The 13,223-nt window shown below is 35.3% G+C and overlaps 1 protein-coding gene across 1 annotated transcript; it reads right to left on the reverse strand.

The window, feature by feature from the left end:
• Positions 1,679 to 3,659, reverse strand: LOC104790519 (cell wall protein IFF6-like). Its single transcript, XM_010516296.1, has 3 exons — positions 3,279 to 3,659; positions 2,313 to 3,197; positions 1,679 to 2,215 (listed from the first exon to the last, which is right to left on the reverse strand). The coding sequence occupies exons 1-3, from the start codon at positions 3,627 to 3,629 to the stop codon at positions 1,955 to 1,957; spliced, it is 1,497 nt and encodes a 498-aa protein (XP_010514598.1). The 5' UTR covers positions 3,630 to 3,659; the 3' UTR covers positions 1,679 to 1,954.

Consider the following 13,223-nt stretch of genomic DNA (forward strand, 5'->3'; position numbering starts at 1 on the left):
TAAATATTGTGACTAAGATATAAAATCTATTAGAGTTTATGAATTATAATCTAAAACTAAAATTTTTTATATTAAAAATTTATCAAATGGATAAAAAGAAAAACAAATAACAACATTGATATACAAAATAGGCATTTGAAACAACATTTACAAGTGAGAATGTGTTACGTGCCTAAGACCTTCTTCATCTAACTCTTTATAATGAATAACCACATTTAACATGTTCACTTCTATATATGCTCCAAAATTTCGACTCAACTTATTTATTTCAAAACCTAAAAATGCCACATATAGGAAAACGTTATATATTACAAAATTTAGAAACTTATGTGAGAGGTAGAATAAGATGTTTAATGAAGACTTTCTCTAGCTATTTATACATGAATTTGTAGTAGTATGAGAGGTTTTTCAGTTTTTTTTAGGTCAAACATTATATGAGTTATGATTACATTTCAAAGAATAAATATACCACAGGTTTTGTCTGTGTTTTTTTTTTTTTGTAAAACACAAATTGTATTGCAATTAATACATTAAAGTGTATTCATATGATGAAAGATTTGTTTTTAATTTTTTTTTCAAACATCATGGGAGTTACATTTTCAAGAATTAATATGCAATAAATTGTGTTAATGATTACTATTAAAGAAAAATTAAATATTATATTGTTTTAATATAAAATAAATTGATTTAATATTTTGGGACAAAAACTGTGAAACAAATATTATACTTTTTATCAACAAATAATTATTATAATATTATAATATTTTTATAGCTTGAAATTAGTAAAGAATTTAATAACTATCACATTATATTTTTACAAAATTATGATATTAATATTTAAATCTTTAATTATCAGAAATTTATTTTGTCTAAATTTATAATATTATTATTTAATTCTTTCTTATTTGCAAAATTATAATGTTATGGTAATCTTATCTAAAATATTGAAAATGATACCTATGAAAAATTATAATGTTATGTTAATTATAGAAAATATTGATAAATGATATCTATATATAATTACTAAAAGGATATTGCATAAATGTCAATATATTTTTTAGTAGAGAAATTTCATTTATATTTAGTGAATATGAAAATAATGTATGTACCTTTGAGAAAAATAAATTAAAAGAATTTAATAATTCAAAAGTGAGGACACGTGTTGAAAATATATGCTGCCAAATGTCATCGTGTTATGGAAAGTTAGGAGAAAATCTTCTCATATTATATAAGATAAAAAATTATGAAGCAAAAATACTTTTAAAGAAAACTTTAAAAAATCAAAGGAGACATCTCAAATATAATTCTAAAATAAAGTTTTTTTTTTTTATGCATTCCATATTCATGCTTTTAAGGTTCAAATCATCTCATTATTCTTATTATTTTAAGTCTAAATTTATTAAATTAATCTGACTAAAATAGTAAAACCTTAGAATTGAATACGTGAACAATAAACACAAAAAAAATATTTTGAAAAATTCGTTTGATTCACGTTAGCGGACCTTGTAGTACCTTGGACATTAAATCTGATGGGGCTTCTCTAGCTTGCCACAAAATGAAGAGATGAGATGAGGAGCAATTGCAGCGCTAATGAACTGCTCAGACCAAGCCTTAGTGATTATTAATGCCCATTCATGAAGCAAAAGATATATTTTCTCTATATCATTTGGAAAGGAGAAAGAGAAGTATCAAAACTTTATTAATGTGAACTCACTCACTGAGACTCACTTGAGACTTGAGAGTGATTGTTACAATCTATATTTGTCCTTACAGAGAAATATTCCTTGCAGAGGACGATCAGCAGATCTATGCCTATACTGATCTTGATTTTATTTACAAAAAAAAAAAAAAAATGAAAATCTAAATTTATTGTATAGCTAGTAATTATAAGATAAGGTTATTTTTGTTTTTGATGATTTGTTGAGAATGAATGTAGATAGGCCTTTTTTTGAGTTTAGTTTGCCACCATCTTGCCGGTGGAAGATGTTGAAGACGAGGACGTTGTCTCGGTCTGGGTTGCAGTCTCAACGAATTGGGTAGTGACTTGTTCCCACTTGGTGATTGTCTGCTTAATCTGCATCTGTTGTGCTGGTGTGCATGTCAAAGACCCTTCTTTCTTGCCTTTGTTCTGACTCACAATTTGACTGTGGATTGTTTCTAACTCTTGGAGAGTCTTCATCACTTCTCCCTGGTAAGTTTCCATAGACTGTTTAACCTGTCAACATAGTACACGAGAAAGAAAAAACATTACGATCGAAAATGGAGTTTGCAATTGTGAATCACAAGATAAGGGCAATGTCTTGTTCCCGCACCTCAGCTGATTTGCTTTCAACTCTTGACCGAATAAACGCCATGGCACCAGATACTTTACCAGCAGCAGATTTAATCCTAGTAAACAAATCTTTTCCTTCTTTGACGGGAGCAATCATTGTACCCTTGAGTTGCTCGAAGAAGGCTTTGTATTCTTCCTTCTGCGGGCACTTCTTTTCGAGGTTCATTATGAATGATGAGACTTGTTTGGAAGTCTCAGCCTCGACTTGTTCCACATTTACGGTGCCGCTCTGACTAGTTTCGGTATTTTCACTAGCGGAGCTCTCACCGTTAGCTTTAGTATCCGTAGAGGAAGTTTCTTTTCCACTTGCAGCGGATGAACTTTCTCCGTTAATTTTAGTATCCTTAGTGGAAGTTTCTTTTCCACTAGTAGCAGAAGATTTCTCATCGGTATTTTTAGTATCCTTAGAGTCAGTTTCTTTTCCACTTGCAGCTGAAGATTTTTCATCAGTAGTTTTATTAGCCTTAGAGTCAGTTTCTTTTCCACTTGAACCAGATGGGCTGCTGGATGGGCTTCCACTAGGACTGCCGGAGTTAGATTTTGATTCTTGAGTGTCTTCGGAAGAGCCTTTACCTTCAGAGCCAGAGCTTTTGCTTTTGTCGCTTGAATCTCCTTTCTCAGTTGTTGAAGTTTCACTCGAAGAAGAATCTTTTGTGCTCGTTATCATTGTGTTTGTTATGCGAGCAATAATCGTTTCCCATCTTAAGATCCCTTCTTTGATTTCTTTTTGTTGTTCTGCTGATAGCTTCATTGATTCTTCGCTCTCCTCCTTTTTGCGGCTGCCCAAAATCTTAGTCGCAACAAATCTCATATACTTGAATGTATTAATGACTTCCATTTTCTCTTCTTGAATTTCCTCTTTTATCTGGTATATATTTGCATAATGAAGTAAAATTAGATGGTTCATTAGCCATAAATATAATCTTCACCTTGACGAAAAACTTACCTTTCCAATCGCAAAAGATGATATGGCCTGAACGAGGCCCCCGGCTTTGGCCTTCAAATCGCGGTCGTAATCTACTTGGTCTTTTCTTTTTATTGGGCAAACATACTTGGCGTATGCCCTAAGTTTCTCAAAGAAGACCTTAAATTTACTTGTCTTGGGACATTCCTTCTCTAAGTCTGATACGAAGACCATCACTACTTTAACGGTGTAAGGTTCCACATCCTTCAGCGTCTTCGGATCTTCAATCTGAGGCAAGCTTGGCTTAAGCTTCAGGTGTGCTGAAACGACGTCCAGAAGAGCCACCGATGCTAAAAGGATAGTGAAGCATAAAAATAGTTGAACTCTTGCCATTATTCTAAATCTTGTGATAAACAAAAGAAGGTTGTGTGAAAAATGAATGAATTGAAATGGAATTCTTTGTATGCTTTTATATTTATGTTTCTCGTTCTATGTTTAGAATCATTGATCCATTGACCATTGAAAAATTTGTGGATTAATTTTGCCAAAATAATAGTAAGAGTCTCACGCCCTTCCGTTTCACAAAATCATTTATGGTCATGTTTTACGATACTATACGTCCTACATGCATTGGCTATTTTTAGGAAAATTTAAAATGATTTTTTAAAATTTCACAACAATAACTCATAGCTATGTTAAAATATCATTTACATATCAAAATTTTAATAAAATTCTTCCTCATATAATTGATTAAACTATTACAATATAAAAAGCAATTAGATATTCTTTTATTACAATAATGCTTTGACAAAGCTGTTTTATGAATTAGCTGCATATTATAATAGTGTAAAAATTAAAAGTGAAAAATAACTGAAATTTTACTAACCAATATAATATTTATATCACTTTATGAGAATTTAGTGTTTATTTTTGTTATTATAAGAGTTATCATTAGATTATTGAGTTGTCTGGTTTGCTTGCTTTTGTGTATTGTTTGTGTATTTCTTTTTACTTTTGTGTATAGCCCAGTAGATGGGAGCATCATCTCACTGAGTATTTGTGATAATACTCACGCATCTCAATTGTTGTTTATGGTGCAGGTAAAGGCAAAGTGTAATCGTGGAATCAAGGCAATGAGAGGAGGATGTTCTAGAGGCTCGTTGATGTGTTATATGGCTACTGTTAGGTTGCTAGAGTTGGATCCTTAGAATGTTGCCTAGGATTGTTGGTTCCTTGGTTTATGTTATTTTTTTAGAATTATTGGTTTTGTCTTGGAATATTGATATTGATTATTTAAGTATTTGTTGGATAATTTGATGGTTTAATGTTGGTTAATTCCGCTTTTTTATTTGAATTCTATAAAGTTTTTAAGTAGTATGAGATCACAAGAAATTATTGTATTAAAAAGAAAAAACTGGGTCGGATCGTTTCAGTTATGGTATCAGAGCCTTAAGGTTCTAGATACGGGTTCACTGTATTTTTTGTTGTTGATGTTTGAATTTGTATGTCTTTGATTGATTATGTGAGTTAGTCGATTGTGTGTGGCATGGGGTCCTACAACATTCTCTTAGAGTTTTCAGTGAGATTCTACGGTATGTGTTGGGAGGGACCAGAGGGGTTAGCCGGTGAGAGTGTCGGGAGTGCTGGAATCCAGGTTCTAGATAGGGGTCCTTCTAAAAGATTGTGTTTGGTGTTTAATTTTGTTTCTTTACGTTGTTGTTTGATGGTGAAATTTATAGAGAAAAACTTCAGCTGGTGATCCTGGGACTATATGTCTGTCTGCTTATGTCATTTGGTTTCTTGATTTCAGGTTGTTCAACAAAAAACTGCTTCTTGCTTGTGTTTGACAACTGAGTAATTTTCTTAAGTTTATGGATATAAAATCACATAAACATCAAGGAAAAATGAGAGGCCTCACATGCAATAGATCAAAGAAACGGATCGACATCACCGTTTATGATCTACCATGGAACTCACCAACCACAATGCAAAACTTCAAGAAAACTAACAAGAAATCAAGAAGAATGCAACTATATGCACATGCAAGTTGACTCTAGTTTGGGTCTCCCAACACCAAACTAGATCGAAGATATGCTCCCTGAACTCACAGATTTTCGCAGAGCTTCAGCTTATCTAACCTGATCTCTTGCTTGCTTCAACGATTCCTCTTGCGGGCTTAGCAAACAACAACTCTCTCTTATCACACTTAGAAGAAAATCTCTCTATTTTCTCTCTACTCTCACTCGAGCAGCCTTTGGGCACTCACTCTCTTTCTCTTCTCCAAATGAGAAAGATGGAGTCTTATATAGAGAATGCGGGCGAGCACTTGAAGCACACGCATGGGGGTTATGTGGCAGCTCCACATTCTCTCTCGCCAACACTTGGCAGAAACGAAGAAGTGAGGTGTCATCCTCTCCTTGCTTCTTCACAAGTGGCGAAGGAATAAGGAATATTACTTCCCACTTCACCGAACCGATTAAATAAATTAATCTCTCCACTACTCCATTTTTAATTAATTAAACACTAAGTGGAGGTTCCACTAATGTTTAATTAATATTTAAATCCACTTGATTTAAATATTATTTAACGGGTTTCTTCCCGTCCTTCGCAACCCGTCATAGTCACGGTACTATCCGTACAGACGCTAACTCGTCCGTCCTCGTACGCTGTCCTGCGCGTACCGCGTATGCCTATATGTACGTCTGGTGACCAACTGATTGGCCTGTTGCTCGATCCACTTTTCCTCGAGTCCTTCCCGAGTAATTTCCTCAGATAAAAATTATCCCGTAATGAGGGTCACTACTTCCATTTTGAAACTGATTGCTTGAGCATCCCTAGTGAGATATATGATTGGCATGTGCTAGCCACAAAATTGGACTGTTTTACTAGGATAAGAGCTAATTTCTCGTGAAGTGACTATTTAATGCACAAGGCATCATGACACCCAGGGATCTAATCACACTCCCTACGAATATAGAGATTTGATTAATAGACCGACCTGTTGTGGCCCAATGGTTCACAAAAACAAAAAGTTAATTTCTCTTCATTTTTTTTTAGTCCCTAACATTTCTAATGATTGACCATCTCACAGAGAGTGCTCAAGCACGAGGTTTAGTCTTTCCATGTAAGCTCCTACATTCCAAAGTGGTTGGCCTCATTAGCTTAATAAAATGTGGTGTTTAAAAGGTTAAAAAAAATGGTTTGAATTACAGGTTTTAAATTAATTGAGTATCTGTCCATGATAACGATTTACACTTGCTTTAATTTTATTCTCGCAATGAATTCTACGTCAAAAAATAAAGAAAGTAATATGTTGTTTTAGAGACTACCTAATGGTCCAAAAGAGTTGTCCAATAATAAGATTTATTACTGCCTAGAGAAAAAAATCTAGTGAATCTTTATTACAGAGTGTAACACCCCAATTTCATGATATATAGTTGTGCATGCAGAGAGGTTTAAAATAATTAATTTTACCATTTATGTCATCAAAGTGCATATATTTTTTCGGTCAACAATCGAAAGAAAAATTAACAGTTAAGCATGCTTATATTGGAGTAGTTTCAAGATATTTAACATTCCATAAAGTGATTGTTGGAACTATGAGAGTAAAAACAAAACACATGAAAAGATCACATGGTAATTTGTTATATCGGTAAACAAGTATTTAAAACTTCTTGAACGTAGCCTATCGGCCGTCGGATAAGAGTGAGCCCATAGACCTAGAGAAGACATGGACCTCATTAAGAAAGGTGGCGGTCAAGTAACACAATGGGGAAAATACAAACGAATTCCAAACACAACAATTTATCTTGTAATGTTTTAAAGATTGAGAGATCCCTTCTTGTAACATATTCATGTTTTTGTACTTTAATTTATTTTTTGGAAAACGATATATTTTCTAATAACATGATTTTCACCCAGAGTATCAATTCCCTATGCAGTTGTAGTACAAAGGATTATCAATCCAAATGGTTGTTATTCTAGCAGATAAGATGTGATCAGAACAATGCAATTCAAACCAATTAATAATAGAGTTTTTTTTTACCATCAACCTAGTATGAACAAGAATGAAAAGAATAATGCAAAGAACTACTCGACCGAGGTACACGATGAAAGCAATCGAGTACCGGATCGAGTAGGTGATCAGGTAACAGGAAAATAAGAACAAAATGATGAACAACTCGAGACACTACACGAAGCTGATGATCGAGTACCAATTCAGGTAAGGGGTTGAGTTAGAGGTAAAAGTTTAAACAATCAAATACAAAAGCTCCTAAGTATGGGATAATCAGTTCATAAGTATTCCTAATCAACCTAGAATGTTTTACAGGCCTCAAGCAATATATTCCCTAGACAATGAATTTCTAATATCCATGCTAATCCACTCTCATGGTAGAAACAATCAGACTTAACTACTCCCTTACCCAACTCTCGTTGGAAAAATATAATCAAGCATGCATTAAAATCCAATTCACTATTGTCAGTCAACTCATTACTCATCTAATCTATTAGGCTAAATGAGTAAATCTCTAGCATTAGATGATTCAGGCATTTCATCGAACAGCTCTCAGTGCATAAATGTCTAGGATCTAACCTCAACCTCTCGATCTGAAACTAGCACTAAGAACACCAATACAAAAGGAAATTTTCATCAAATCAATCAAGTTAAAACATGCTAACAGATTAAAAAACAAACTAGCATATCTCATCCCTAGAGAAACTTTGATTCACTACTCAGATTTCATGGGAAAGAACATAAACCCAGAAGTAAATTAAAATTGCATAATCATAAAGATGAAAAAGAGATAAATGTTTAATTGAAAGAAGAAATATCAAAATGTAAACAGAATTCAAGTTGAAAGAATAACAAAAACGGGAAAATTTACTCAAAGAAAAGTGTAAAAACAGTTCTCGCCTCTTTTGTGTCAAAAATGGGGTTAAAAGGAGGTTTATATATAAAAATCGCTTGGCCTAGCCGTGTCATCAAGTATCCAAAGGTCTACAAGAAAGGGGGCTCGAGCTCCACTCACTACAAGAAAACAGGCAATTTACGACTGCACTTATAGTCGCTTAGTAGTCGCTAATTCATATATTATAACTATGTTACGACTAATCACTGTTGTCGTAAAACATTAGTCGGTAAGAAATTCAGTCATAAATTAGTCGGTAAATAGCGACTCCTTTACGACTAATCCACGTAGTCGTAACATTAGTCGTAATGTGGTTGTAAAGTTTTACGACTGTTTAGTGACGATGTTACGATTAATAAAAATGTGAGCAGTAGTAGTGTAAGTGTAGTCGTAAAGTAGTCAGTAAACATTTACGACTATTTGATGACAGTTTAACGATTAATGGGATGTGAAGGAGATTAGTTTGAGAATAGTTGTGATTTTAGTCGTTAAATGTAGCGACTATTTGACGATTGTGTTGCGACTATGTAAAGCCAGATTTAATGAATATTTGAAGACTATAGGGATTAAAAACCAGAATTTTTTTTTTTTTTTGAACTTAGTCACTTATTTGTCGCTAATCAGTGGCTTAATTTAATCCTTTTAAAACCATATAATTTAGTTTTTATATATTTTAAACATAACATTTAATATGTATTACATATAAAACCATGTAATTTTTTATTTTTAAACATAATATTTAATATATATTACATATTATTTAGAGCACAATTCAGTATATATTACATATTATTTATTGCACAAATTTGACATAAACATAATTAGGAGGATTCTTCGTCATCTGGTTCTTCATCATCCGAAGATGATAAATTACACAAGAATTCATCTTCATGTTCCACACCTTCAACGCCGTAATCGAGATTTATTGGGTTTACTCCCTCTTCCAAATTGTCAAGTACAATATCTTCAATTGTAGTCATCAATACAGCATCATCATTTTCGGTTTGCAAAAGAGTCATCTCTGAACTGTTGACATATTCTCCAGAAATGTTTTCCCTCAGATTCACCTTTAGAACATTGAGCCATATTTACATAATAATCTGGCATAAACCCATAGCAAAAAAGTTGATTCCAAATTGTACCCCCCGGAAGACGCCTACAGTTTTTGTACTTATCACAAAAGCAGTGAAACTTACCACCATTATTTTGTGATAAACGATGGCTATTTGCTAAAGCCATGAACTCCTCTACCCTGGTGCTGAAATCTTCCGTGAAATTTCCCGTCACTTCATCAAGCCTCTTATACATCCACTCCCGAAAATGATTATAATTAGAACTTCCTGCCATTATTAAAGAACTCTCACTCTTGTTTTTTTTTCTCTCTTGATTTTCTTCCTCACTCTCGATTTTATTTTTCTCACTCTCGATTTTGTTCTTATTAATACTCTTGCTTATGGTGTGAATGAAATAAGAATCGAAGGTATGGTATATATAGAGTTTTTTTTGCGACTACTTACTGACTATTTAGCGACTATGATGTGACTCAAACTAACAGTCGCAAACAAACAAATCTTACCAACCCCACAAACGAATAAAACGTGTTTCTTTTTAGCCGACATGTTTACGACTCGCCTCATTAGTCAGTTAGTAGTCGCCAAATTTCCGACTAACAGATGTTGTCATATGTTAGTCGGCAAATTAACGACTCGCCGCAGTAGTCCCCATGTAGTCGCCAAATTAACTACTCTTAGGTGACGATATTACTTTCTTGTTTTTCAGTCGTAAAATCATCGCTAATTAACTACTACTAAACCAACTACTCAGTTCAGTCGGTAAAAAATGACTAACTTATGACTAATAATGCATAGTTGTAAATTAGTGGTTAAGCAGTCAGTATGTAGTCACGAAATTTGGTGACTACGTGTTTAGTCGTTAATCGTAGTCGTAAATGTCATGTTTTCTTGTAGTGACTTTGGGTGCATGATCAGATAGGCGATCGGGTGGTTCCATTCTTCGATATGGATGTATGTACGTTCACTCAACTGAATCTCCGATTGGCCTGAAATTACCACAATTTGAAAGCTAACTCGATTTTCTATAACTTTGATGAAGAACTAAGAAGCTGAATCCCAATGAAAAATATTCATTCGATTCGATCTTTGAGGGTCTTCATGAACACGACCGAGTGCTCTTTTGCAAGGTCGGGTGCTTCCATTTTCCTTCTTGATGTTTCAAATCTCTTTATGTAAATCCCATAAATTACACCAGATCCTTCCTTGTGGTAGCTGCAACTTGTGAATCCTTCTTTTTGCTCTTTTTGGCTCCAAAATACATCTTTTCATCTAAAATGCAACAATCCAGCAATGCAACACCCTAATATACCTAAATGCAAATATCTAAGGTTAAGGACTTAAAAACACAAAGAATGGACTCTAAACAATGCAAAACATGACTAAAAAGATGCCTAAAAAAGTGTAAAATAGAGAGATATCGTTTTCCTATCAAAACTATCACAAAGCATCAGACAGAGCTCATGCTAATTACCAAGAAAAGATAAAGCTTATGCAATGGTCTAGTGCTAGATTTAATTTCCAGAAAAAAAAACTATTTTTCATGCTATATCCTCCTAAATCCAAAGTAAAACATACTTTTCTCCGTAGATATTAGTTTATGAAACGACCCGACCCATTTTTTTCTTTTTAATATAATAAATCTCTAGCTATCCCATGCTCACTAACAAACTAACATCATTCAAATCAAACAGTGGAAATAACCAACAGTAAACCACCAAACAACAAAAATAACCAACATTATTCAAACAATCGACAAAACCATCAAATCCCTAGCCGCATCGACCGATTTACTCCTTGCATCCACCACGACCTCGCGTCTCCATCAAATCCCAAGAAGCATCGACCGATGCACTCCTTACATCACCAAACATGATCTCCTCCAAATCCTCTTTGCTCTATGATACCAAAACCGCCTTCGAATGGCCACAAACACCACAACAAACAATCACAAACAAGCACACAAGCAATCAACACCCAAAATCATACAAATTACACATCTAATCAGTTAGATCAGCCATGGTCACACACTTTGTAACATCCGTGAACCAAATTGTGTATTTTGGGGATGGGTGTCGTTCGACACCAAGGGTAGTGTCAATCGACACCAGCAATTTCTGGTTCAACAAGATTGATTTGTTTTGTTTATTTGGGTTGGTATGGTTTAAGTGGAACCTCCAAACAATGTATTAAAGCGGAGAAGCGACCCAAGTCGAGGGTTTTAGTGTGCTTGTCGCCGTTTCTCAAAAAGAACAGAGGGAGAAAGAGAGAGCTTGTGAGCTTAGAGGTTTTTGGGTTTTTTTTTGACTGTTTTGGTGAGATCTGTTGCTGTGAAAGAGAGTGTTGTTTCTAGGAACGAAGGAGAAGCCTTCCAGGGTGTTGGATTCATCAGAAACTTTCTGCAAAAGAGGTTAGTGCATGACCATGACTGATCTAAGTCTGAGAATCCTTTGTTTGCTTGATTTGCGGCTGTTTATGGTATTTTCCTTTATGTTTTTTGTTGGGTTGTGTTTCCCATGTGTCTCCAAGGGTTTTGGATGAGTTTCAAACGATTGGGAGGAGATGGGAAGCACTTTTTCGACTTTCGGCTTCAAGCAGATCTTGTCTGCGAAGTCTGTGTCGGTCGACACCACGTAGGTTTGGTCGACACCAAGGGCCAGTGTCGGTTGACACTAGAGGGGTGTCGGTCGACACCAACCTGTTCAGCGGTCGGCTGATGTTTGATTTCCTGGTTTGTTTGTATTTGGTTGTTGTTTGTTAAACATGAGTTTCTCAATTGCTTTTGTGTATAGCCCAGTAGATGGGAGGATTGCCTCACTAAGTATTTGTGATAATAGTTACGCATCTCAATTGTTGTTTGTGGTGTGCAGATATGTGCGTGGAATCATGGCGATGAGGAGGAGAATGAGCTAGGGTATTGGTTATGTGATGTTGGCCTTGATTATATTTATTAATATTGGAACATGGTTTAGTAGCATGCTAGGTTGTTGGTTAGAATGGTTAGGAATGTTCATGTTGTTGGTATGTTTCCGTNATATGTGCGTGGAATCATGGCGATGAGGAGGAGAATGAGCTAGGGTATTGGTTATGTGATGTTGGCCTTGATTATATTTATTAATATTGGAACATGGTTTAGTAGCATGCTAGGTTGTTGGTTAGAATGGTTAGGAATGTTCATGTTGTTGGTATGTTTCCGTTGTGCATATTGATTGTTTTTGGTTTAATGATGGTTTGTGGTTTGATGGTCAATTGAATATTATGGGTGCTTAATTATGATATATATAAAAAAAAAGGTCGGGTTGTTTCAGTTTGGTATCAGAGCCCTAATGGTTCTAGGATGGTTAAGCAAATGCTTTAGAGCGGTTTAGGAATTTATTTGGTTGATTATATTCCTATTGCTGGATGCATGATGTTGTGTGATAGAATTGATTATGAGTATTTAGTCAATTTTTTGTGGAATGGAGTCCTAGTATCATCCTCTTCGAGCTTTCAATGAGATACCACGATAAGATGTGTGTTGTGTTTGTGGTTTGTTTTTGTGCTTAGCCTTCTGCTCTTGTAGTGCAAATTGTTAGAGAGGGTGATGTTGCTGGTTGTGGACGGAGACGTAGTCGTGGTATGAGCAGAGGCCCAACGATCAGAGTGTGACAGCTGAGGGTGTTGACGAGTCGCAGGGCTTCCAAGAAGGGTTCATGAGTGTGGCCGGTGGAGGTACCGATAGGACCGTAGGCGCTGAGGGAGTCGGTGTGTGCGGTGTTGGTGCCAGAGTGACCGGTGATGCTAGGGTTCCGGGTTTGGGAATCCCAGCGGGTGGAGCCCCTGGAGGAGGTGTTGACCTGGCGGGCTTGTTGACACAGCTGTTGGAACGGTTACCGGGAGTGGTACCGTTCTAACCCCTCTAGTCCCAGCACTCCCGCACTAAATTTAGAACCTGGATTCCAGCACTCCCGACACTCTCATCGGCTAACCCCTCTGGTCCCTCCCAACACATACCGTAGAATCTCACT

Source organism: Camelina sativa, chromosome 6 (assembly GCF_000633955.1).
Source record: "Camelina sativa cultivar DH55 chromosome 6, Cs, whole genome shotgun sequence".
Classification (NCBI taxonomy): Eukaryota; Viridiplantae; Streptophyta; class Magnoliopsida; order Brassicales; family Brassicaceae; genus Camelina; species Camelina sativa.

Excerpts from the sequence above, each read along its gene's own strand:
- LOC104790519 (XM_010516296.1), bottom strand. The coding sequence starts at position 3,629 with ATGGCAAGAGTTCAACTATTTTTATGCTTCACTATCCTTTTAGCATCG. Across the intron at positions 3,198-3,278 it reads CATCTTTTGCGATTGGAAAG|ATAAAAGAGGAAATTCAAGA; the intron begins GTAAGTTTTTCG and ends AATATATACCAG. Across the intron at positions 2,216-2,312 it reads TTGAAAGCAAATCAGCTGAG|GTTAAACAGTCTATGGAAAC; the intron begins GTGCGGGAACAA and ends CTATGTTGACAG.